This window comes from Trachypithecus francoisi, unplaced genomic scaffold (assembly GCF_009764315.1).
Source record: "Trachypithecus francoisi isolate TF-2019V2 unplaced genomic scaffold, Tfra_2.0 Lachesis_group2, whole genome shotgun sequence".
Classification (NCBI taxonomy): domain Eukaryota; kingdom Metazoa; phylum Chordata; class Mammalia; order Primates; family Cercopithecidae; genus Trachypithecus; species Trachypithecus francoisi.
Window position 1 is genome coordinate 84,032,318 of NW_022681465.1, and position 26,210 is coordinate 84,058,527.

At 36.6% G+C, this 26,210-nt stretch overlaps 1 protein-coding gene and 1 long non-coding RNA gene across 2 annotated transcripts in view; both read left to right on the plus strand.

Moving 5' to 3' along the window:
* ITGA1 (integrin subunit alpha 1) overlaps positions 1-20,344 on the plus strand; it is a 174,063-nt gene extending 153,719 nt beyond the window's left edge. The window contains 6 exon segments of the mRNA XM_033179542.1: positions 438-551; positions 3,286-3,387; positions 3,536-3,640; positions 8,815-8,907; positions 11,196-11,312; positions 16,306-20,344. Coding sequence (XP_033035433.1) covers positions 438-551; positions 3,286-3,387; positions 3,536-3,640; positions 8,815-8,907; positions 11,196-11,312; positions 16,306-16,350 — 576 coding nt within the window. The 3' untranslated portion in view covers positions 16,351-20,344.
* A 1,189-nt stretch (positions 20,345-21,533) lies between these two features.
* Positions 21,534-24,688, plus strand: LOC117065102. Its single transcript, XR_004429816.1, has 2 exons — positions 21,534-22,858; positions 24,513-24,688. It is a non-coding gene; the product is annotated as an uncharacterized LOC117065102 (long non-coding RNA).
* Positions 24,689-26,210: the final 1,522 nt, after the last annotated feature.

Sequence of the window (26,210 nt, forward strand, 5' to 3'; positions counted from 1 at the left end):
ATTATGTCAAACTGGGTAAAGGCAACCAAAAATCTAAATTGTTCCATGGTCCTCCCTTCTTTCCAGTTTCAAAAAGATTGGTATGTTAAAAAAAAAAAAAAAAGAAGAAGAAGAATGAGCATGGCAAGAACATAATAACAGATAAAAACTTCCAATTCTGTTTTTCTATTAATCCTAGGTCTATTAAGAAAATGGGGGATGGAGGAACAATATGATTATAGCTGATATATACAGCTACTGATCGTTAAGTGTCTGTATTTTCTTGCTAGCTGAATTATGCCAATTGTCTGTACAGCACCATAAAGGATCTACATTCGTTTGGGGATTCAAAATATTACACAAGCTACTTCATCAGCTAGAAAACAAAGTCCTACATAAGACAGAAAGAATTCTGTTAAAAGAGGAAGAAAGATTACATTTCCATTTTCTTCTTGTAGATTAGAAAAAGTGGATCTTTTCCAATGCCAGAACTTAAGCTGTCAATTTCATTCCCCAATATGACATCGAATGGTTATCCTGTGCTGTACCCAACTGGATTGTCATCTTCTGATGTAAGTCATGTGTGCCTTGGAATTACGTCATTACTGTTATCTTTTCCACTTTATGTTTAAGCCTTTTGTTCGGCATGATACTTGTAATAAAGAGTTTTACTGAAGTAACATGGAGATGTATTGAGATAATTAAAAGCAAATACTAATAGATGTATTATTCCCTAGGACTGCTGTAACAAATTATCACAAATCAAGTGACTTAACACAACACAAATTTATCCTTTCACAGTTCTGGAGTCCAGAAGTCCAAAATCAAGGTGTTGACAGTGTTAATTCCCTCTGAAGGCTCAAGAGAGACTCTTTTTCTTTTTTTTTTTTTTTTTTTTTTTTTTTTGAGACGGAGTCTTGCTCTGCCACCCAGGCTGGAGTGCAGTGGCCGGATCTCAGCTCACTGCAAGCTCCACCTCCCGGGTTTACGCCATTCTCCTGCCTCAGCCTCCCGAGTAGCTGGGACTACAGGCGCCCGCCTCGTCGCCCGGCTAGTTTTTTGTATTTTTAAGTAGAGATGGGGTTTCACCGTGTTAGCCAGGATGGTCTCGATCTCCTGACCTCGTGATCCGCCCGTCTCGGCCTCCCAAAGTGCTGGGATTACAGGCTTGAGCCACCGCGCCCGGCGAGACTCTTTTTCATGCTGTTTTCTTAGCTTCTGGTGACAGCTGGCAACCCTAGGCATGCCTTGGCTCGCAGCAGCATAACTCCTATCTCTGCCTCTGTCTTCACATGGCCTTCTCTGTATTCCTGTGTGTTCTCCTTCTCGCTTTGGGTTTCTGCACACTCATCATTAGATTTAGGGTCCACCCTAAATCCAGTGATCTCATCTAGAGATCCTTAATATAATTATATCTGCAAAGACCCTATTTCCAAGTAAAGTCACATTTACTAGTTCTAGGAGGATTTAGGCATATCTTTGGGGACCACTGTTCAATCCACTAGAGCACATTTTAGATAATTCATTGTTATGAAATGTTTGTTACCCTTTTCCTTGGTTTGTGGTAATCAAACAACTCTATAAAGTGACTTCTTAATTGTGCCTAAGCATGCACAGCTGCAAACAAAATAGTATAATTGTATTTATCACATCCCAAATAATAGAACTATTGCACCCCCTTTATATTTTTAGCATTGAATGAGACTATGTGATAGTTCATTATGGTTTAGTGTCTAAAACAAAAAAATCACCGTAAGTATTGAATTAATGTGTGCATGATTTCAGAATTTAAAAATCTGTCTTTTCATGCATTTTTAAAAGTATTCTCAGAAATCAAGAAATAGCAACAGTGCTAATTGGCTTGTGACCACTGAAATGTTTTCCTAAGGGCAAAGAAAAAATAAGCCTCTGGAATTTCCCTCTAATCCAAAAAGGCAGGTTTGTGAAAATCTAGAAGAGAAAAAAAAAAAAATTGTACTTTTCATACTGCTTAGGAAACTTTAATCTTATTAACTTTTATCAAGGGTATGGAGTGTACTGGGGAAGCAAAAGATTTACTAGGTGAAGTCTAGAACCAGCTGTCTTATAAACATAGCATTTAAAGATAATATGTTAACATCTATCGGGTTGTCTGCTTACGTCTTCCATGTAGACTGAGTGTCTTATCCTTGGTGTGTAGGGAATCAAAAGTATTATTGGGCCGGGCGCGGTGGCTCAAGCCTGTAATCCCAGCACTTTGGGAGGCCGAGACGGGCGGATCACGAGGTCAGGAGATCGAGACCATCCTGGCTAACACGGTGAAACCCCGTCTCTACTAAAAAATACAAAAAACTAGCCCGGCGAGGTGGCGGGCGCTTGTAGTCCCAGCTACTCAGGAGGCTGAGGCAGGAGAATGGCGTAAACCCGGGAGGCGGAGCTTGCAGTGAGCTGAGATCCGGCCACTGCATTCCAGCCTGGGAGACAGAGCGAGACTCCGTCTCAAAAAAAAAAAAAAAAAAGTATTATTGGATGAATACGTAAGTACAGATGAAGGTCCCTCTCTTTTCAATTGTTTCATGAGCCAAAATATTGAACAAGTATTTTTGTTGTTTTTGTTTCCTTCTTTTTTTTTTTTTTTTTTTTTTTAATTTTGAGACAGAGTCTCTCTCTGTCACCCAGCCTGGAGTGCAGTGGCACGATCTTAGCTCACTGCAACCTCCGCCTCCCATGTCCAAATGATTATCCTGCCTCAACCTCCCAAGTAGCTGGGATTACAGGTGCTCACCACCACACCCAACTAATTTTTGTGTTTTAGCAGAGATGGGGGGTCTCACAATGTTGGCCAGGCTGGTCTCGAACTCCTGACCTCGGGTGATCCACCCGCCTCAGCCTCCCAAAGTGCTAGGGTTACACATGTGAGCCACCGTGTCTGGCAGTTGTTTTTGATTTTATCAGTAGAATTTTAAATGTTTTTCTCTCTCTGTAGTATAGAATTCATAAGCTTATCTTTGATTAAAGTAATAAATTAATGAGTGTATTAATCATGTAATAGTAACTTCTATTAGCATTCTTTCTTTTCCATAACAACCTCACTAGTGTCCATTACAATTCAAGAGTAGCATGGTAACAATACATATTATCTTGGGGTGGATATATATGTATGTATGACTGGTGCACAACAACCTTTTCCATACTGCACACTTACAAAGATGGATCTTTAATATATGGCAACAGCTGTCCTTCACAGATTCTTCACACTACTGCTGCAAGTCATTTTTTCCTCTGATATCTGGCATTGTCTAGTAAATGTAATATTTTCATTTCTAGAATGCAAACTGCAGACCCCATATCTTTGAGGATCCTTTCAGTTTAGACTCTGGAAAGAAAATGACTACATCAACTGACCATCTCAAACAAGGCACAATTCTGGTAAATTAAGACAAGTGCTATTTTTACCTTTTGCTTTCCAAATGAATAAAATTGATATCAACCTAGAAAAACCATCTGAAGTATTTAAATATAGTATATTTGATAAAATGGCAAGAACACTGATATGTATCTCTGGACATTTAAACAGGACTGCAATCCATGTAAATTTGCTACCATCACATGTAATCTCACTCCTTCTGACATGAGCCAAGTGAATGTTTCACTTATCTTGTGGAAACCAACTTTTATAAAAGTAAGTAACTACATTGTTCTATGCACTGATTGAATATTATCAATACATATTCATTTATCACTTAGAATATGCAAGGCACTATGCTGCTGTTGGAAAGACTGTGAGACTGGAAGTCTAAGAGGATGTGAGCAAGCCCCAGCTCTACTTAACCAGCTATGTGTGCCTCATCTTCCCTGTCTATTAAGAACTAAGATATCACCAAGGTCCCTTCTGGAGAGATACACTTTTTTCAATCTCTCCTATCCTTTTTCTTTGTACATTAAGACATAAATACCTTTCCAGTACCAAAGCTTGCACTTATCTTAATAATTTGGAACTCAATTAATGTGCAGAGTATAATAAAGTGCAACCTTTGACCCCAGGAACAAGGGAAAGAGCTAACACATACCATAGACTTACTGTGTTTTATCAGACTTTTATTATGTATGTAATTTTATAATATATAGGTATATATGAAGACATTTTTAACCCCTTATAAAGCCAAATCTGTCTGACAATAAGCTACTTTAAAACTTTTTATTGTATTTTGTATTATTTGTTTCTCAAGAAGTATTTAGTTGAACATATGGCATTGCCATTTTTGAATTTGATCATAGTAAGTTGCTATTTTTATGTCATTAACTGTTAATATTGGCAATTTCATTTTTTAAATTTCAACTTTAATTTTAGATATAGGGAGTATACACGCATGGGTTTGTTACATGGATATATTTATAGGATATTGAGGTTTAGGGTACAAATTCCATCGCTCAAGTAGTGGATATAATACCCAGTAGGTAGTTTTGTCAGCTCCCTCAAGTAGTCCACAGTGTCTACTCTTCCCATCTTTATATCCATGAGTACCCAAGGCCTAACTCTCACTTTATGTAAGAACATGTGGTATTTGGTTTTCTGTTCCTGTGGAATTTGCTTAGGATTATGGCCTCCATCTGCATGTATCCTGCTTCAAAGGACATGATTTTGTTCTTTTTTATGGCTGTGCAGTGTTCCATGGTGTATATGTACATATTTTCTTTATCCAGGCCACTGTTGATGGGCACTTATGTTGATTCCATGTCTTTGCTGTTGTGAATAGCACTGCAATGAAGATATGACTGCCTGTGTCTTTTTGGTAAACAGTTTCTTTCGGGTATATACACCCAGTAATGGGATTGCTGGGTTGAATGGTAGTTCTGTTTTAAGTTGTTTGAGAAATCTCCAAACTGCTTTCCACTGGCTGAACTATTTTACATCCCTACCAACAGTGTATAAGCTTTTCCTTTTCTCCACTGCCTCACCATTTTCTGTTATTTTTTGACTTCTTAATAATAGCCATTCTGACTGGAATGAGATGGTACCTCATTTTGACTTTGATTTGCATTTCTCTAATGATTAGTGATAATGAGAGTTTTTTCGTATGTTTGTTGGCCACCCGTGTGTCATCTTTTGAGGAGTCTATTCATGCCCTTTGCCCATTATTTAATGTGGTTCTTTGCTTGCTGATTTGTTCAAGTTTCTTATTCTGGATATTAGACCTTTGTCAGATGCATAGTTTTCAAATATTTTCTCCCATTCTGTAGGTTTTCTGTTTACTCTATTGATAGTGTACTTTGTTGTGCAGAAGCTCTTTAGTTTAATTACATCCTACTTACCCATTTTTGTTTTTGTTGCAATTGCTTTTAGAGACTTAGCCAAAAATTATTTGCCAAGACCAATGTCAGGGAGGGTATTTCCTAGGTTTTCTTATAATATTTTTATAGTTTAAGGTCTTATATTTAAATATTTAATTTATCTTGGTTAGTTTTTGTATATGGGGAAAGTTAGGGGTCCAGTTTCATTCTTCTGCATATGGCTAGCCAGTTATCCCAACACCATTTATTGACTAGGTAATCCTTTCCTCATTGCTTGCTTTTGTTGGCTTTATCAAAGATCAGATGGCTGTAGGTATGTGGCTTTATTTCTGAATTCTCTATTCTGTTCCACTGGCTCACGTGGCTCTTCTGTACCAGTATCACACTGTTTGGATTACCGTAGCCTTATAGTAGGGTTCGAAGTCAGGCAGTGTGATGGGTCTGGCTTTGTTCTTTTTACTTACGATTACTTTGGCTACTTGAGCTCTTTTTTTAGATTCATATGAATTACAGAATATTTTTTTCTAATTCTGTGATACTTTGAGAGCAATAATGTTAAATCTATAAATTGTTTTGGGCAGTATGGCCATTTAATGATATTAAATGAAAAGTTTTTTCTTTTATTTGTCTCATCTCTGATTTCTTTCAGCAGTGTTTTGTAGGTCGCCTTTTAGAGATCTTTCACCTCCTTGGTTAGCTGTATTCCTGGATATTTCAGTGCTTTTTTGTAGCTTCTGTAAATGGAGTTGTTCTTTATTTGACTCTCAGCTTGAACATTATTGGTGTATAGAAATGCTACTAATTTTTGTACACTTATATTCTGAAACTTTACTAAAGTCATTTGTGAATTCTAGGAGTTTTTTGGCAGAGTCTTAAGGGTTTTCTAGGTATAGGACCATATTACAAGTGAAAAAAAGATAGCTTGACTTCTTCTATTCCTATTCTGATGTTTTTATTTCTTTATCTTGCCTTACTGCTCTGGCTAGGACTTAGAGTACTAGGTTGAATAGGACTGGTAAGAGTGGGCATCCTTGTCTTACTGGGGATATTGTCTAGGATTAGTTACAGATGACTCTTATTATTTGGAAGTATGTTCCTTTGATGCCTGTCTCTACCTACTCCCTGGGAAAATCCACCTGCCAGCTCTGTTGAAAGTTTTTATCATGAAGTGGTATTGGATCTTATCAGAAGTTTTTTCTGCATCTATTGAGATGATCATATGGTTTGCGCATTTAATCCTGTTTATGGGGTGAATCACATTTATTGATTTTCATGTGTTGAACTAGCCTTACATCCCAGGAAAAAAATCTACTTGATCATGATGTGTTAACTTTTTGATGTGCTGCTGGATTCAGTTTGCCAGTATTTTGTTAAAAATATGTCTCTGTTCTTCAGGGATATTAGCCTGATGTTTTCTTTTTATGTTTTTGTATCTGCTAGATTTTGGTATCAAGAGGATGCTGACTTCATAGAATGAGTTTGGGAGGAGCCTCTCCTCTCCAATTTTTTGGAATAGTTTCAATTTGGTACCAGCTTTTCTTTGTACATCTGTTAGAATTCAGCTGTGACTTTATCTGGTCCAGGGCTTTTCTTGGTTAATATGTTTTTTTAATTACTGACTGAATTTCAGAGATTGTTATTGGTCTGTTCAGATTTTCATGTTCTTTCTGCTTCAATCTTGGGAGGTTGCATGTTTCCAGGAATTTACCTATTTTTGTTTGCCATTTGCATGGTAGATTGTTCTCCATCGCTTACTTTGAGCCTGTGAGTGTTGTTACTTGTGAGATGAGTTGAAGGCAGCATGCAGTTGGGCCTTGTCTTTTTATCCATCTTTCTACTCTATGTATTTTACGGGGGTGTTTAACCCTTTTACATTCAGGGTTAGTATTGATATATGAGATTTTGATGCTGTCATTGGAGGACTGATGTTCTTTAACTATGGTGTAAGTTGAGTGTGGTCATTTGGGTTTGTTTTTGGATGCTTTCAGAGGACCAAGGCTCTGCACAGGATCTTTATTTGTGGGTGAATGCTCACAGGAGTGTTTATTAACAAAATAGTTTTTGATGTTGTTGTTTGAGCAGTGATCCAGTAGAGGGCACTAAAGGGTAATGGGCAGTAGATAGGCTCTTACTCAGTCTTGTCACTCATGTATTTGCTCATTTTTGCAGGTGTGCTCTGCATTGGGTGGGGAGAGGCCTCCTCCGATCACTGGCACTGTACACATGCTTCTTTTGTTAGGTGTTCTGGGCCACAGGCTCCCTCGGGCAGAGGCCATGGCAGGGAGATAGGTGACACCTTTTCCGAACCAGCCCTGTGGAGGGAGTCATGCCCTGTCCCAGTGCTGGCCCATACTGGCCCACAAATCCATGTGTGTTACCTGTCTCAGTGGTCTGAGATGGGGGCTGCTCCCCCCTTGAGTGCCAGCCATAGATCTCAGCTTGGTACTTCTGAGCTGGACATACCATCTCTGGGTCTCCAGGACACCCCGCAGCTCAGAGTCAAACTCTGGTTGCTGTGGAGGATCCAAAGTGCTCCCAGGTCACAGAGAAAGTACTCAGGTGGGGCGCAGCACCCAGGCTGGGCAGCAGAGACTGCTCTGTGTACATGCTCCTGTAGGGCAGTTAGGCAGGGACTCTAGGAGGGTCTGGCAGACGGGAGAGGCTGAAGAACAGACATGCCCTAGTCCCATGGGGAAAGCCTGCTCTCTCCTGGCTTGTGGTCACCTGGGGCTAGAGCCTCCCTGAAGGTGATGGGGAGTCCGAGGGGATGATCACCTATGTCTGTGCTCTGCTCACAAAAGCTCCTGGGCTCCACGCTAGCTGAAGCTCTGTCTCTACCTACTCCCTGGGAAAATCCACCTGTCAGCTCACACATCCATTGGAGATGTTGGGTACCCTGTAGCTTAGATCCCAGATGTCTGTGGCGAGAGTGAGCTGTCCCTCAGTCCCCTCCCTCACCCCTTCTCCAGGAGCCATTTGGAGCCAGGAAGTAGCCCAAGCATTCAGGTACCCTATGCAGGGTTCCCAGCTTCTCCCTCTTCAGCCTTAGCATCTGTGTTGCCTCTCCACACACTCTCGGTGTTTTCTCCCTAGAGATCAGATCTGCCCAAATTATACTGTCTACTTGTTAATTTGGGATCTCTTAGTGGGAGAGATGGCTGTGTCTAGTTAGCCATCTTGTCCTCCCAGATCATCAATTTCATTTTTAATCCTAAATAAGTGCCTAGATAAACTTCATCACCAGAATGTAGCTGTTATATGTCTTGCTACATTAAAGGTAGGCAGTTTGAGATTTGTTTTTTCTAATGATAAATCAATAGAAAATATTAAAAAATTTTTTTTCATTGCATAACCAGGATCTAAGTAAGGATTTTCAGTGGCAAACGAGGGAGGATGAGTGCACAGTTATTATTTGATACTACCAGTTCCATTTGGAAGTTAACAAAATTGGAATTTTTAATCTCTCAGAAAAATCTTAGCTTTTGTAAATGTCCTACTCAAACATGACTAGCTGTCATTTTGATGAGCATAATATATTAAGAATAAATCCTATTTGCTTTTCAGTCATATTTTTCCAGCTTAAATCTTACTATAAGGGGAGAACTTCGGAGTGAAAATACATCACTGGTTTTAAGTAGCAGCAATCAAAAAAGAGAGGTAAGTGCAACAATGAGTTTTGAAAACATTATGCATTTCACTCTGAATTTTGCGACATAATGTTTTATAATTGTTGATAGTCCCTTAAGCAGTGACTGGTATTGCTCTCGGTAAGTGACAGACACTATTTGCTTCAAATTATACTTCATTAGCTTCAAGTGTGATTTTAGTCTTATTCTTCCTTGTAAGAAACTGGGAAAATCATGATATTTACAATTCACATGCCATGTTTGACTTTATCACTTATAACTATCACGGTGAATGGATGTTTTTACTTTCACTTTGATAACAAATGATGCAGTTGTACTTTTCCTCCTTAAAAGCTGACATTATAAAATGCAGCTGACATCTGAAGAGCAGCCTCAAAAAACAACTTCTTTATAGAAAGTGCCTTTATACTGTACAGGAAAACATGTACATTTTTTGAAGTTTTCTTTCAAATTTCATTGAGAAATTTGAAACAAAAATGAAATGGTATTTCCTAATACAAATGCGGACTTGAGTCCTTAGTAAAAATAGAAAGGTTTGAGTTTTTCACTCGTGTCCTTTTTTATAAATTAATAAGCCAAGGTGACAGAGTAAGACCCCATCTCTAAAAAATAAAATAAAATAAATACTTGTTACACCTGCAGGCACTTCAGCATGATCTCCTTCCTTCTCATGGGAGACTTTAAATGTCCCATGTGGATAAACAGCACCATGTAAATCATGAAATTCAATTTGGAAGCTCCCTAACTTTCAGATGTTCTTTTCAAATTGCTTATTTCAAATTATTCCAATATCAATGACTTCTGATAAGTATACACTTTTCAAGAAAAAGTAAAATACATGCATATAATGTTTACTTATGTCATAAAGAGCGTTTAGCATAAGCAATGCAAAATGCAAAGTTTTTCCTTACATGGAATAGCCAACATTTCACTAAAACCTAAAAAGTTTGAGTATGGTTTATATTGGAAAAGTGATTTTGATTCCTAAATATATGTGTTAAAATTTTATAATTAGTTTTATTTCCCCTATATATTAGTTAAAAATTCCCCTGGAAATATTTGTTCTGCATTCATCCTAAAGGAAAAATGTATCTATATTGATAAAATTACTAAAAGTGATTGTTTTGTAATTGTGTGATCTGAGAAAAGTCACTGATCTTATCTAGATTCCAGTTTCCATGTCTGTAAGTTCAGGGAATTGTTTTGCATATGTTTAAAGTCTGCCTTGCTGGGCATAGTGGCTCATGTCTGTCATCCCAGCCTATTCGGGGAACTGAGATGGAAGGATCACTTTAGCCCAGGAGTTTGAGATCAGCCTGGGCAAAATAGTGAAACCCTGTCTGTGTTTTGTTTTGTTTTTGTATTGTTTTGTTTTAAGAAACTGTCATAATGGTCTGATGCTATATATGTCTACATTCTTGCCAGCTCTGTCACCTACCTGGAATGATTTAATCTCTCCCTGTTGGTTTCTTTTTCTCCCTAATCTTCTCTCTGGGTAAAGAAATTGAGGTGTTACTGTTAAAGGCAAGTACAGGGCTCAAACTATTACTAGCCATTGATATCTACCCTAAATTAACTTTTTTCAAATATCCCAGGGATGGAACACAGAGCAGATAGGTTTCATTGAGGTTTGAGTGCCACCTTGAGAGAGCTTGAGTAGCTGGAACACTAAAAGCGGTCCATTTCACAGGTCTGCTTCAGTTAAAACCTGATTTATACATGTGGACTCAGTGATAAGTCAAGTGAAAGAGACATTGTGGTATAATGAAGAGCACATTGGGAGTGAATATATATGCAAATATTCACTTATCCATACACTTGAGATGTATGCATTATATTTTCAATTTATAAACAAAAAATGAAGCACGCTAGAAATAAAATTAGGAGACTTTCTCAGGTTTTTATGACAACAAACTGTGACATTCCAACATAAATTAATGCTGTTGTGGTAATACAGTAGTCTACTAATTAATTTTTAACACACGTAATACTTTGGTTCTCCCTGAGTTAAACAGAAATTCACTCCTCCCCTTGAGCATTCCAATTCATTGACATTTAACTCTTTATGTATACATTTCTGAAGGATAAGATTATAAATACCTTTTGGTAATAATAAATTTGACATGGTTAGAGATTTAGACTAGATGAAGGGCATTTTCTAATGTAAACTTAATGTTTTCTCTGTATATAGTAATGAGATTAATGCACTGGTAGAGAGTTGTAGCCTGCAAGAACTCAGTGTTCCAGGAGTTCTAATAGGTGTTTATCATGTTAACAATCTTGTTTAATAATTTTCAGCTTGCTATTCAAATATCCAAAGATGGGCTACCGGGCAGAGTGCCATTATGGGTCATCCTGCTGAGTGCTTTTGCTGGATTATTGCTGTTAATGCTGCTCATTTTAGCACTGTGGAAGGTAAACACCAAAATTCCTTTGACTCTCTATTTCAATAATCAACAGCAAACTGGAGAAATAAGCTATGATCTATTCAGACTATGTAATATAGTATTATCACAGCAATGAAACAAATGTTGAAATGATGACTAAGAGAAAGAAAAAAGAAAAATGTGTATTTCAAACACTGCATACAACTTGAACCAATTTTTGCAAAGGAAAAAAACTTATTTGGGGTTATAAATATTCAAAAATCACAAAAGTATCTTTCTAGAGTTAAGACGATAAGGGACTTTCATATATCTGTAACAATTAAAATGTTATAATAAGTATGTATTTATTTTATAAATAGAGAACAATGAAAACTGTCTTTTATAGAAAAAGAAAAATGAATTCCTATGCCAATTGAAGGATATATAAGCAGTAGATTCATGGTTAACATAAGCCTTGTTTTAGTCACACATCTCTATGTGTCTTAAATATCAAATAATTCTTTAATGTTTAAATAGACATGGCACATTTTATGTAATAAATTGTGTGCCTGAGTGGAGGGTGTGGGATCAGCTGATGGAGGGGAGGTCTTTAGGTTTCACAGACTCCTATTTCCAATTCTATGGTAAAAGTCAGTAACCACCTATTTTGTGTCAAGTAACTCTGGATATTTATGTAGATATTTTTCTTAGGCTGAAATAGACATGATTTTTAAAACTCTTAGAAGCTGTATAATTTTCACATTAAGCAGAACTGAAATGACAACTTTTGGGATAAGTTGAATAGAGAATAACATCCCATACAAAGTTGAACGTTTTTTCAATTAAATATCAAATAGGTATTTATTCTAGCATAATATCCCCCTATATTTTACCTATTATTTTGTTAAATAGTTAACTTATGTTAAAAATATAGATTGTGGCTACATATTAGTTATTCTATTACCTGAGCAACATAATTATTTAATCAAATAGTTTAAACAGCAAGTTTCTCTCCCACTGAAATACCAACCGTTCCTATCCTTTCTTACTCTCCTGTGACTCACTTCCTCTTTTGAGGGGCTTAGTCTTAGAGGAGACGGCAAGCAAAGCCAGATGTAGGTCAGTGGCATTTAATTCAGTAAATAGAATCCACGGCTTTTCTCCAGCAAAGTTCCCCAAACAAAATTCTCCACTATATCCATGTCCAGCTCTTCCTTCTACTTTATAAGGGATCAGTGTTCTCTGTGTAATACCTAGCTTTGCCACAGTGTGGTACCCAAGGCCTGGCTTATTTGTGTCAAGGTTGTACTTGAAATATAGGAAGTGGTTTCTTCATTTATATGCACCTCTAATAGAGAGTGTTACTGTTGATTTTTTTCGGCATAGTCTTCTATTCTGAGCACTTCACTTACCTGTATAGTTTTAGGACACCACTGACAGGAGAAGAGGAAAACCAGAGCTGATATTTGAATAGGTTATTTCTGGCCTTGTACCTCTGTTTCAGACAAACAAATAGGAAATTTCAGTTACCTGTTTTTCAGTCAGTAGTCTGAAAAAGCATAAATGTAAAAATAAGCGTATTATTTCATCCAGATGATGATGTGTTGATACATTCTGACAGCTTCTTAGGTTATTATTATTACTATTATTGTAGGCCCAAAAGAAGGTCATTTGACAAACTTTGGGCTGTCTTACCCAGTAGAAATAGTTCAACCACTTCATTGGGAGGCCCAGCAATCACAACTGTGATTCCAAAGCAGAAGGGAAGAAACTAGCTCTTACTGAATGCTTACTATGTGCAGGGAACTGTTTTAAACACTTCTGCTTTAAGCATTCCCACTTAATACTCATATCAACCTTATGAGGTCTTACGAACCTCCTCTTGTAAATGAGGAACATAAAATTTAAGTATATTTCCCAAAGACACATAGTGAGATTCAGAGTAAGGATCTGAATTCTGTGCCAAAACCACTGACTATTATCACTCCGTGTTCTCTCTTGCTTCCATTCCCTCTGGTGTCCTTGCAACAATCTTTTCGACCAAGTATTTTAACTACGTTTTACACTTGAGGACATTAAAGCAAAGGGAAGTAAAGTGACTCTCCCACGATTACTTGCTAGTAAATGACTGGATTCAAGGAATGATCTACAGAGCTCTTTCTTTTTCCAATATATCCTACTGCTGCAGGCTATAGAACAGAGCTCTTTACTCTGGAGCTCCAGGAGTTGGGTTTTGTTCAAGAGGGTCATGAACTCTCTGAAACACATAATACTGTCTTTGGTTTTGAAATGAGGGTCCCTAGTTGGATTCAGACTTTCAGTAGTTCCATTATATCAAGAAGGCTAATCCTACTTCCCCTTATTTTAAAGTTCATTTGGAAGCTCCCTGAAGCATGAATTCAGTTGTAGTAGGCTCAGAAGAGCTACTCTTATCCCAGCCATCTTTTTTATACTAACTAGATCTGGATCAGACACCTCAGGACTGTCCCTTCTTCCTTCCTCTCCTGAATCCCACCACTTTGGAGGTTCATTGGACTCCAAAGTCTGAGTCTCTGTGTGAGAGACAGGCCAAAAATTTCTCTTAGAGCAGAGATTCAGTTTCAAAAGACACAGTCTTTCTATCTTTGTCTTCGTCGTACACATGACAAAAATTAAAGCTTGACAAAGTGTTAGTAGATGCTTAGTACACTTCATGATTGATGGGAGGAACCTTGTAGGGGAAGTAGGTTTAAATAGGTGGAGAAACTTGTCCTGAAATATGGTACTACATGCTGGGGGAGATGCCCAGCCAGGCCAACATATCCAATAAAGTAGAATGACTTCAGCCCACGAGGAACCATGAGACATTCAGAACGTTCCTCTCTCCTAACTTGACGTCATGATGATGCCTGAAGTTCCTCAACTGATGATTTATTTATTAATCCTAAAGGTTTATTCTTCATCCAATATACATGTTCTGGGGGGTGTGGATGGGGACTGGTATCTCACCACTTTTTAGTCTTTTATACATTAGTGTGAATTTGTTTATTCAGCAATTATTCCATTATTCATGTTATATTCATTAAGCACCTACTTTTTTGACAGAGATCATTTCATCAGACCCTTTGCCATAGGGTTTTGAACAAGGGATCATGAAACAAACACACGAAGAAAAAAAGGAAAGCCAGTGCTACAAAGAAAGTGTTGGGGCGGAAAGCAAACTGTTTGTTTCAGATTTGGGCTAGGATTGGCCCAGTCCACCTTGAAGCTATAAACTATATTCTCCTAATCTCCACTCTTCATCACTCAACTTCTCTTAAAAACCCATGTTAATTGGTTGGGTGGAATGCTTAGGTAACAGAAGTTATTTTAAAATAGAACATTTAATGTGTAGAAGCCAAGGAGTGTTGTAAAAAAGCAAAAAGACCTGTGAGAGATCAGAAGCAAAGCAGAGCGAAAAGGAGAAAAAGTCTTAGAATCCATCACCTGCTTTTGTGAAGCCTTGTGTTTTTATTTTTGACTCAGGACATGCAGGCACTAGTTGAGAAGCCTAATGGTTTGTGAATCTGGAACTTTAACAGTTGGCTCATATAAAAAAACCTGAGACATGTAGGAGAGCTGGCATTTGGGGAAGACAAACTTATTGTTTTCATGTGTATTTGTTCTGTTACCACCTTTTGTTCATCTACCACCACCTAGATGATGGCATAATAGAAGACATAAGCCCTGAATAAAAATTTTCCAACCTAAAAGTGCATATTTTTGAGGGTTTATCCCCTCTTAGCCCTCAGTTGCTTAATAATTATTTTATAAATACATCGTTCCTTGGCATAATTTGCCATAATTTTGTGATTAAAATGATATAGAGGTACCACACTTTCAAAGAATTAACTCCTTGCCTTTGCTCGATCTATTATAGCCCTCTCTCAAATTTAAAAAATATGTACAAATTTGAAAAAACACTTATCTATGACTCTTAATTTTCTTTTTTTAAAAATAAGCATTTTAGTTTAGATAATTGCAAAGATCCCTTCTATTCCCCATATTTAGTTTTGTTATTCTATAGAATGGTAAACAATTGCAGCACTTATAACATTTTATGATGCCCCAAATTGCAAAGCATACTGAAATATGGCTCACCATTCACCACAATGTGAAATTTTTCTTATGGCCAACGACTTCATTTTTTATTTCCAAATGACATAGTGAATTTCAAGAGGCTTTTTATATCAAATCCATATAAGCAGACGTCCTGATGCATTTAAAGTTAATACAGACAACTCAGAAATCTTCCTAATGCCCTAGCCATAATATACCTGTCAGATTCGCTACCATCTCTAATGACCTCAACTTACGGTCATCGATCATTTGATGGAAATTTCTCTGCCACATTCCTGAAAAAAAAAAAAGATGATGGCAAAGTTGAGACAATGCTAGCTAATTTCAGTTTGTTTGTCGCCCAAAATATTTTCCCAGAAACTTTTAATTAGTCCAATATGTACACTATATTTTACTAGGGGTCATGATATATTTAACCAATGAAAATGTTAAAAGTGAAACAGCGGCCTGGCAAGGCGGCTCACGCCTGTAATCCCAGCACTTTGGGAGGCCGAGGCGGGCAGATCACGAGGTCAAGAGACAGAGACCATCCTGGCCAACATGGTGAAACCCCGTCTCTACTGAAAATACAAAAATTAGCTGGGCATGGTGGCACATGCCTGTAGTCCCAGCTACCCAGAAGGCTGAGGCAGGAGAATCACTTGAATCCGGGAGGCGGAGGTTGCAGTGGGCAGAGATCACCCCACTGCACTCCAGCCTGGGGACAGAGCTAGACTCTTTCTCAAAAGAAAAAAAAAGAAAAAAAAAAAAAAGAAACAGCAATTTAATAAATGTCATTTTTTGACATTGAATATTAATAGGTCAATGAGAAAATGTCTTAATTATATTAGTTGTGTGTCCAGCATTGCCAGTACATTATTAAATTTAATTCTATCCAAAAGGATTAATATTTATTACCTAAATTAAAATAGTTAATTGTGTTATGTTTTGTGCTTTCTCAACAGATTGGATTCTTCAAAAGACCACTGAAAAAGAAAATGGAGAAATGAAATATTTTACAAAAGAAAATAATAACAATTATTCAATAATCTATCCTCAGGTTTGCCTCAAATATGTGACAAGAAATGTATAATTCATGACATAGTCATATAACTATGTAATCCATCAGGGATTCATTATTTGGAAAATGACAAGTCATGCATTATCCTAAAACAATACCAAAAAGACATAATTTATAAAATGATAAAAAATATTTTACATAATTACTCATTTTTGTTGAGTAAGCAAAATTACAATGTGTTTTTTAAAAATCCTGTACAAATATGTTTATGTATTAAATCACCATCCAAAATATTTAAGGAATACATAAGAAGATTGTTATGATCATGGAAACATCTATTTTCAAAACAATATAAATTAAGCTTTTCCCCTTGATTCCTGTTGGATATCCATGTTCAGCATGACAGTCAGCACTTGCAAATGCTAAGAAAAGAATTACCTGAAAAAGATCATTTCTCCCAATCCAAATGAGAACACTTTCCCTTGGTAGAATCCATATACAATATGGACTGAAAATTAAGTCACAAAGAATACATTTAGCATCTTTGTGTTGGATTCTATACCTAAAAAGTTTCCTCCCCGCCCCAAGGTGATTAGAAAGTACTGAAATTGAGCTGAAATTTTATCTAGGATGGAAAATCAGGATAGACTCATTTGAAAACAAGTATACTAAATGGGTTAAATTAAGCTTTTACAGAAGATACTTAATTTTGATACTGAGCTCTAAATGCAAAACTCTTTTATACTGAAAAAACACTTAAAGCAGTTTTGTGTGGCATCACAGTGATTTGTCATGAAAAGCCATATATGGGGGACATGCTAAAATGGCTTCTGAATGAAACATGACAGCAGAGAAAGATGCCACTGAAATGCTGAAATTATCTTTCCTGAGCAGCTTTTGAATGCTAAGCGTTCCAGTATGTGACCCAAAGAAGTTGTGTCAACTTCTTGGTACGTGGTTCATTCAAACCCCCAAGCTGTGAGATTGTGTTTATTTTTAATTTTTTAAAAGGTATTTAATTTCCAACCACATTTCTTATTTTTGTGAAAAGACAATATTCCATTTCAGTATTACATTTTACCAAGAAGTCACGGCTTTTTAAGTGCAGTGCATCAATATTTAAATAAAATCACAGAAATGTATTTTAAAGAATTTCAGGTTTGAAAACTCAAACCAACAGAAAGATATCACACCTTTGTATGTGCTTCTTTGTTCTTGAAGTAGTCATTATGGTTCATGGGAATCTACTGTAGCATAAGCTCCTAGGTTGCTCCATTTCTTAGGAAAATAGCAATGAATGAATGTATAGTAGCTGCATGTGTGAACTACTGCTGTAAAGTTTGCTGACATTTCTGCAAAAACTCCATTTCTCCACCTGATTTACCAGAACCTGTAACAAGACCAGAACATGTATTTATCCAGAAACTCCTGGGGTCTGTTTTGTTCAAAAAGGAGCAAATCCACAAAGAAATGAAATGTTATAAATTTATTTTTTTCAAACTAATTTTCAAAGAATTTAGCTGAAGATTCAGAGTCAGCCTACCTCTTGACTCTCCACATCTGCATCTAAGATCCTGAAGGTCAAAGGGATGTGCCTGTGGGATGCCAAAGCCATCAGTAGCTGGAAGAAAGAATACCTCTTTTTAGAGGTTTGGTGTCCTCTTGCTAGCCTGTCATTATTCGGAAATACGTGCTTTTGGAATTTCCTTCATTTTCGCTATCTCCAGGTTCAGAAATCATACCTTCCACTTGTTCTTTATTTGCACAGTAGAACTCAGGGTTTCTCTTATTCGGAGTTACCATGTTGCACACCCCCAGTGTTCAGCCTGCCCAGAAGCCCTGCTCTGATCTCAGCAAGTTCTTAGTAGTAAAGCTAACGGATCCATTGAAATTCATACTCAGCATTTGTGACTACTAGACAAAGCCCATTTACTGAACCATGAGTGTGCACTTTTAAACTAAATTGTTAACTGAAAGGTAAAAAATATAAATGAGGGCATTTTGAAGTTTTTAGAAAAGAGAGGAAGAGCTGTTGGCCAGATCAGAGATACTTACAAGCCTGGCACAATTTTTAACATAAGTCATTCCTGGTTATTAAGTAAATTATTTCATGAACCAGAATTCCTGTTTCTCTAATATTAAAATTTGTTAAGGTTTGTGTCTATGTGTGTGTGTGCATGTGCAGACACATGTACACATATAAATTGAATACAAAAATAGCTCGATAACACCAAAAAACAGAGTTTACAGAAAATAAACACAAAAGCTATACCTGCAAGACAAGTTTGATTCATCTACTTTTCATATAGTTTCATTTTTATTAATATTTAGGTTTAACTTATAGTTCTACAATTATTTAAAAAACAAGTTCAGAGCATTTGATTAAAAAAAGTCAACAGATGTTTCAAAATAGCTTTGTACAAATGTTATAAAACATATTTAATGATTAAGAAATATACTAGACTCTATCATTTACTTTTAAAACATTTAATTAGAAAATGATATTTAAGACTATTTATAAACTTATTGGCTAAATTGCCAAAAACTTTCTTTTTCTCTAACTTTGGTATTCTAAATAATTGATTATTGCTCCCACTGCAAACTGAACCACGTATGCACTCTCTTTTCTGACCAAACTACAATGGTATATTGGTAAATTATTTAACAACACACTGTCCAGGAAGGAAAGGAAGTCTCTGATTTGTATCATTTGCCAATTTCCATGGTCTAAATATTCTCTCTTCATTTTCAAACTACCAAAGTGACCCTAATCAGCTTACAAAATTCTTGGAAATGTATCTGCCAGCTCTTACCAACCAGTGTGAGCTGACTTCAGCACACCACTGAGACAGATTACACAATAGATAGATTCGATAGATAGATAGACAGACAGATAGATAGAGACAGATAGAGAACATATTGTGTCTATATAAATATCCAATGACACACAGTATGATCATATTTTAAATTATGCCAAAAGTACTGATTATATCAAGTCCAGTAGACAATGCTACTCAACACCCATTCTTTAATTTTGATTTCTAAAATTATAACCTTCTTTTGATATTAATAAAGTGTTATGAACTTGCCGAAGGAAGGAGTTGAAAGAAGGAAAATACAAAGGGTGATCCACAGTGAAAATCAGACCTACACAGCAGCCACAAAAAAATTGTCTCATTTTCACAAGGAATCCAGAGTCCAGTGAGACACATTACAAAAGATGATACTTTGTAAATATTTTTAACTTCTGTGATCAAATTTCAACTTCATTGGTCCAGTGTGTCAAACTATTTTCCTCTGAGCACTAGATTCATGGGCAATTTAATCTCTGAATATTTTCTGTGTCATAAGTGTGCTTGAAAAGAGGCTTGTAGTAAAGAGATATTTTTACAAAATTTGATGCTTCTGCAGCCATAATAATTTTATCTATAAATGCATATATACATATATATACATACACTCACATGTAGATATTTACATATATGGATGTTCTCTTTTCCTTTTATAAAATCAAAGTCTAGGTTCAATTGGAAAATGGAAATATTTACACCAAAAGAAAAAAGTGCCATTGTTGTAATCAATGGAGTAAAGCTGGGGTGTAGTAGAGGCTGGGGAAGCCCCGCCCATGTTCTCTCCAAGGCCACAGCTTGCACACTGTGAGTGGTGGCCCCGCTGGCTCCATGGAGTGTGCCTTCACACAGGGGAGTGTCCTTGTCCAACACTCTACAATCTACTCCATGGGAACTGACTGTCTTGCTTTTCACAAAATTGAGAAACAGGCCCAGAGCCTGTCTCATGTGCCAGGTGCAGTCACATTATTGTTCAAATAAAGTGGCTTCTGACAAATCAGTTTTTCAAAATAGCATCCTATGTACTCTTCATTTCTTCCAACAACTCTCAGGCCCCCTTTTGCCAGTTTTCTCCCCCAGGGGAGATTTTCAAGACTACTGGAGAAAAATCTGTTAATAAAGCATTTGCTCTGAGTTCCAGCTTCAGTGACTCAATCATTTATACAGGATTTCAGCGTTTTGTTCTGCAGTGGTGTTCTAAAGGGTTCACACAGTATAATGGAGGAGGGACAAAGCAGAATATACGTCTAATCTGGAACATCTGTAAGACATTTACAAACTGTTATGGGATACTATCAGCAACTGCCTGGGGAAGCTAGCAGGATTTAGCTCTTCAGTGGCCCTCCAAATGCACCTAACAATCACCAGCCTCACCCATGGAAATCATCTAAAAAATGAAAAGAAGGGCCTTAAAATCCTCAAGTGGATGCTGTATGTATAACTAAAATGTGCAGTTTAATTCTAAATAGCAGGCTTTTAAATGCAAACAGTTTCAAGGTGAGTCCTTCCAATCAGACTGCTGATTCTACACCATTTTCACACAGAATTTCTGAAAGCATCACCAGGTGTCAATTCTGTTAACTGTAGGGAAAGGAAACCCAAGACACATTACAAAAGGCTAAAAGCTGCTGTTTTGAAGTGGAAGCGCGCTGTACAACTACTCTTAGGGAAAATAAGAAAAATAGGGTTAAACTGTAGCATGGTAATCTGATGAACAAGTCAGCATCTTTGATCTTCAGGTTAAAATTAAATCTTAAATTTAGAAATTCAAAGTAACAGCCTTTAACCATGAACCTAGAAGAAAATGTGAAGTAGCATCTGGTGTCTCTTCAGCCCCAGCCCTGTTGTCCCCTAGAGCAGCTGGTACCCAGGAAGTCCAGTTCCTAACGAATGGGAATGGATCCTTTTCCCATTATAAAGGGCCTATGCTCAGCCCTTGAACCCACCAACGTTTTTATGCCCCAGGATCTGCACCTTCCATCAGGCACCCAGGAATGCTTCTCGTTGATATTTTACCATACCAAAAACTATGTAAGGGTGACTCATCACTCCTAACTTTGGACTCCTTGCTTTGAGATCAGTATTTTTTTTTTCTCTCTACTTTACGTATACCAAAAGCTTTCCCCAGTAGCTAATGAATTTAGAACTTTATACAAGACTCCCTAGCATTTTCCTCCTCCCACAGGTTGGAGAATTTCAATGCTATGAGACTGGGCAGTAGGAGCCAGAGCCAATTTGCAGGATCTCTCTTCCTTCTCCCTTCCAGTTGACTTTTCTTCTCAGCAGCACAGTGGAGATGATATGGGGCTTCCTCAGCAAGGTTATTCTCTGCCTTGTGCCCATAGCAGGGTCTTGGGTGGTGGGATGTTATCTTTGTTGGTGAGCAGACACTCAGAGATACTTTAATTATCTGACATACCATGGAAATCTTGGCAGTCAACTAAGGACCTGTGACACTCATAACTACAATTACATTTGGCTTTAGCATATTTCAGGTAATATCTTTATGGGAAGAGACGAAGTATGGAATTGTAGGAACTCTTTTGCAATAGACTGAGATCCAATGTTTAAATCAATTTATTTCAGTTTGATCTGCGCCCTTAGATTGGGGACAGATTTTTAAAAGCAAATCTTCCAAATGACACCACAATGAAAGCCAACTGTGCTCTTGAAAAATCTCTCTATTGCATTACTTGTCTTCATCCTTGTTTTTTAAGAGGTAGAGAGAGATTAATGGGAAGCAGTGAGCCAACATAATTGTCCCTTTCCTCTACAGAGTAACTGTGCAGAAGGGGGCCACCACACTTAGGACCAGTTCCAGGCGACAATCTTTCTGTCATGCTGCTGCAGCATTTTGCACCTTGAGAGACGGGAAAAAAAATGGGGATGAGGGAGTGGGAGATGATGACTATTTCTCTTTTATGTCTACATCCTTACTCCTCAAAATAAGCCCACTCAGACCCCATGTACCCTGCCCACAATACTAACACATGTACTTTGCATAAATAGTTGATTAAATAAGAGCAAAAGTATATTCTGATGTGTAGATTAACCAAGACTAATTTCATGGAGTTTAATACACTTTGGATTCAAGTAAAAACAATCACTTCATGCAGCAACATCTCAGACCCTCTTCACTCAAGAACCATTTTATACAAGAGAACTCAACATTTACTGTTTTATTTCTGGTACTACCTGACATTACTCAGGATGCAACATTCCTTGTTAGGAAAAATTGGCCTGTAAGGAGAATGGTATACTGTGTATTACTACTGTAAGACTGTAAAATTGTTAATGAACAGTGTAAAGAATTATATTCATTTTATTAGCAAAAAAAATATTGCATACAAGAACTACTGCCCTGAAACATCCGTCACTCCAGTAAACTGTTCTGCCTGATCCAACATAAAGTTATATTTCATTGCTCATTTTTTATTTGCCTCACTAAAATGAATAACTTAAGGGAATGTGCATTTCTATAAGACATTAATTGGATAAACTCATTAGAAGAAAATGTTTCGATTGCATTCAAGAACAAAGAAGCATAACCTTTGTTGACTGTAGTAATTTATTATATGCTTCATTTAAACCCATTTTGTAAAGAAATCAGGGCAAAGAGCAAAGAGTGAAGGGGGAAAGATGGGTAAGGTAATATCACCAAGAATGATAGCATATTTGGCCTTGTTTATTATGCAAACCAAATGTATTATTTTATTAATACAGTCATTTAATCTGATATAATTAGAAACAGCTGAGAGAGTAAAAAAGCATTCTGAATGTCCTGTGTATGGCATATCCTGTACACTGACTGAAGGTCAGAGCTTTGGTATTTCTGTATAATTCTATCTTATCTGGTGCATCAGCTGTGTATTTTACGTCAAGGTAAATGAGCATCCTGTCTTATATGTTAAATAAAAAAGATGACTTTTTCAAAGAAGAATGTGATTGCTGTGATTTGTATATATATATTTTTTCTTTTTTTCCAAAATTAATATGACTTCTTCTGAAGCTACAACTTTTTTTTTTTTTTTTTTTTTTTGACGCTATGGCAGGTTTTTACTTTAATGCTCAAAAAGGAAAAAGCAAAAAGTAAATTAAGTCTGTGGTGTTTCCTGTACAAGATTTAGCAATGTGAATAGTTTTTTTTTGCAAACTTGAGACAAGAACCACAGGATCCATAATACTATATATCTTCTTCTAATGAGATATTTTAATAATAAATAGTCTTCAGTATAATCATAGATTATACTACATAGGTGAGATTTTTAAAAATCAAGAAATTTAAAAATAGTTATTTTCTTTATTCAATTTATAGTTTATTATATAAAATTATTTAACATATTAGGGTCAGAAGAAAATACAGGAAGAAGTTTTAGTAAAAATAACGCATGGCCATCTTATTTAAAATTTCTTCCTAAACTATGCTGTGGGGTGACCGAGGAACTATTGTTACAGAAGACACAGACTGAATTATGAAGAGGTTATATGTCAGGTCGTCCACCTAAGTTTTAACAGAGCACATTTTCACTGCCTTATCTTTTCTCCCTTACTGTAAAGTAAGTACTTCTTCTCTCTCTTCACCCCTGATCCAGGAAGAGAATACGGTGGAGTTACTAATGAAGATCTGGATATATTCACTGGAAAACAAATGGTATACATCAAGATTTATTATTTGTACATCCAGAGAATAGCACAACATTTACTTTCTTACCTTCATTTACTTTGATTATAAAAATAATGTGATCCTCATAGGCAGATGTCAAACGTAATATTCATCAAACAGAAGTGATCATGAATTAAGAAGACTGAAGATTATGTCTATTTATTCTTTATAAGAGGGATATGATTTTAATTGCTTAAAAATATGTGAATATTAATTTTAAATGAGGAAAACATTTATGGTAAAAGGGGGATATATTCTAACATGTAGATAATTTGAAAACCACAAGAAATAATTTTAAAATAGCCATTATACCAGTACCAGAAATTACATGCTAAGAATCATAAAGAATATAGTACTCTGTACTTTTAAAAAATATAATAATATAATTCTTAATTTTTCTCTATTAAAAAAGGGTGATGGTCACCAAATACTTTCCCTTCCTTTGAAGTTGACAATAAAGAAGAAAATTACCTACTCGCCTCCTTCTCCTTCTGAGCCAATAACCACTATACACATATACATATGCCACACTAGAATTCTCTATAGTCTGCATGGAGAATAATTACTTTTTTACCTACTTCTTCAAGCATAAGTGGGGTGGGGCAAAGGGCAAAGAGTGAAGGGGGAAAGATGGATAAGGTAATATCACCAAGAATGATAGCATATTTGGCCTTGTTTATTATGTAAACCAAATGTATTATTTTATTAATAATCCCAGAGAAAGAAAGAATTTTTGCCAGAAACAAAAGACCTGGCATCATTACAAGCATTAGCAAAAAAAAAAAAAAAAAAAGGACAGGACAGTAAATAAGGAACAGAGGAACACATGAGACAGGAAACATATAGAAAACAAACAGTAATATGGCAAATATAACTCTGATCATATCAATAATTACATTAAAGGTAAATGGCTAAACACTCAAATCAAAAAGCAGAGATCTTCAGACTGATAAAAGAATAAAGTTGATCTACATGCCCTCTAAAAGAGTAATACTTTAGCTTGAAAGGTGCAAGTGGACTGAAAGAAAAGTGATGGAATAAAAATACACAATGCAAATAGTAACCATAAGAGAGCTGAAGTGGCTGTATTATATCAGACAAAATAAACTTTAAGATGTGTCTAGTTCCAGGCATAGGAAGTTTCTAATCTTGTGAGGGAGACAGAGACCCCTGGAAATCTGCTAAGCATGTAGAAATTCTAGATTTTTGTTTGGATTGACTTTGATGTCCTGTAGATTTTCAAGGACCATTGGCACCCGAAATAAAACTCAGATTAAGGAAGAATCCATGGAGTCACCCCACTTTGAAATTTGTCTTAAGTTCACGTGTAGGGGGATCCTTAACCTACACAGATTCTGGTTACCATGGTCTAATTCCTACCCCAATGACAGGAATAATAGAGCAGGCATCATAGTCCATAGGCATCTGGGCTTCCAAGCACTTTACAGATGTATGCAGTTTGGTCATGTGCCAGGTCTCTAGTTTGTACTTCACTGGCAAGTGCTGGCTTGAATTAATAAAAGCAGCATTGAAATATCTGTGGGTTTTGTCTTTAGCTTCCACTTCACTCAGCTATTTTTTTTTGTTTTTGTAGTATCTTTCAACTGAATGTGTGGCATGAATTCACTTAGATACCACAACTCAGAATGGCATTCCAAAGGCAAAAGTGGAAATGTCTCAACTTGGTAAATAAAAATAGCAACCAGATTCAGCCATCAGACAGTAATTAGTGAAGCTGGAAGCTAGCCAGTCCAAGAACTAACTATCCTTGATAAAACGCCCAGGGCTCTTTAGCTTTGCATGCTCAATCTCTCCTTTTCTGTTTTCTTCCTTCCTTTACTCAGATTTTCTATTCTATTTCACTCAAGTACCATCTGTTATCCCTTTTCACACACTTTTCAGACCCTTCTTTTATTCCTGCCCATTCTGCATACCTCATTGTTAAAAGGCGGGTAATTCTACAAAGATTCCAATTAGTGTATTGTTTGACGGCTGATCAGGTTTTCCACCTTTTAAGATGAATCACTGAATAAATGGTGTAAAGAATGTAGTCTTGTGTTGCCAACATCTTGTCAGAATTTTTTTTGAAGTTTGAGTTCACTATTGTCCACTTGAGTTGCCATTAAGCAGGATATATATCTCTATGTGAATATGTCTGTGCCCATATGTGAGCAAACACATGAATGAAGATTGTATGTTTAGATGGGAAATCATTTGAATTCTGAAAGTGGCAGGACATGTAAGGCAGTAATACAGGGAAAGTAGGTAGTTTTGAATGAAACTGATGGTGACTGGTGAAGTGTCTCAATTTTCTATGGGGAGGGGAAGAAAGGTAAG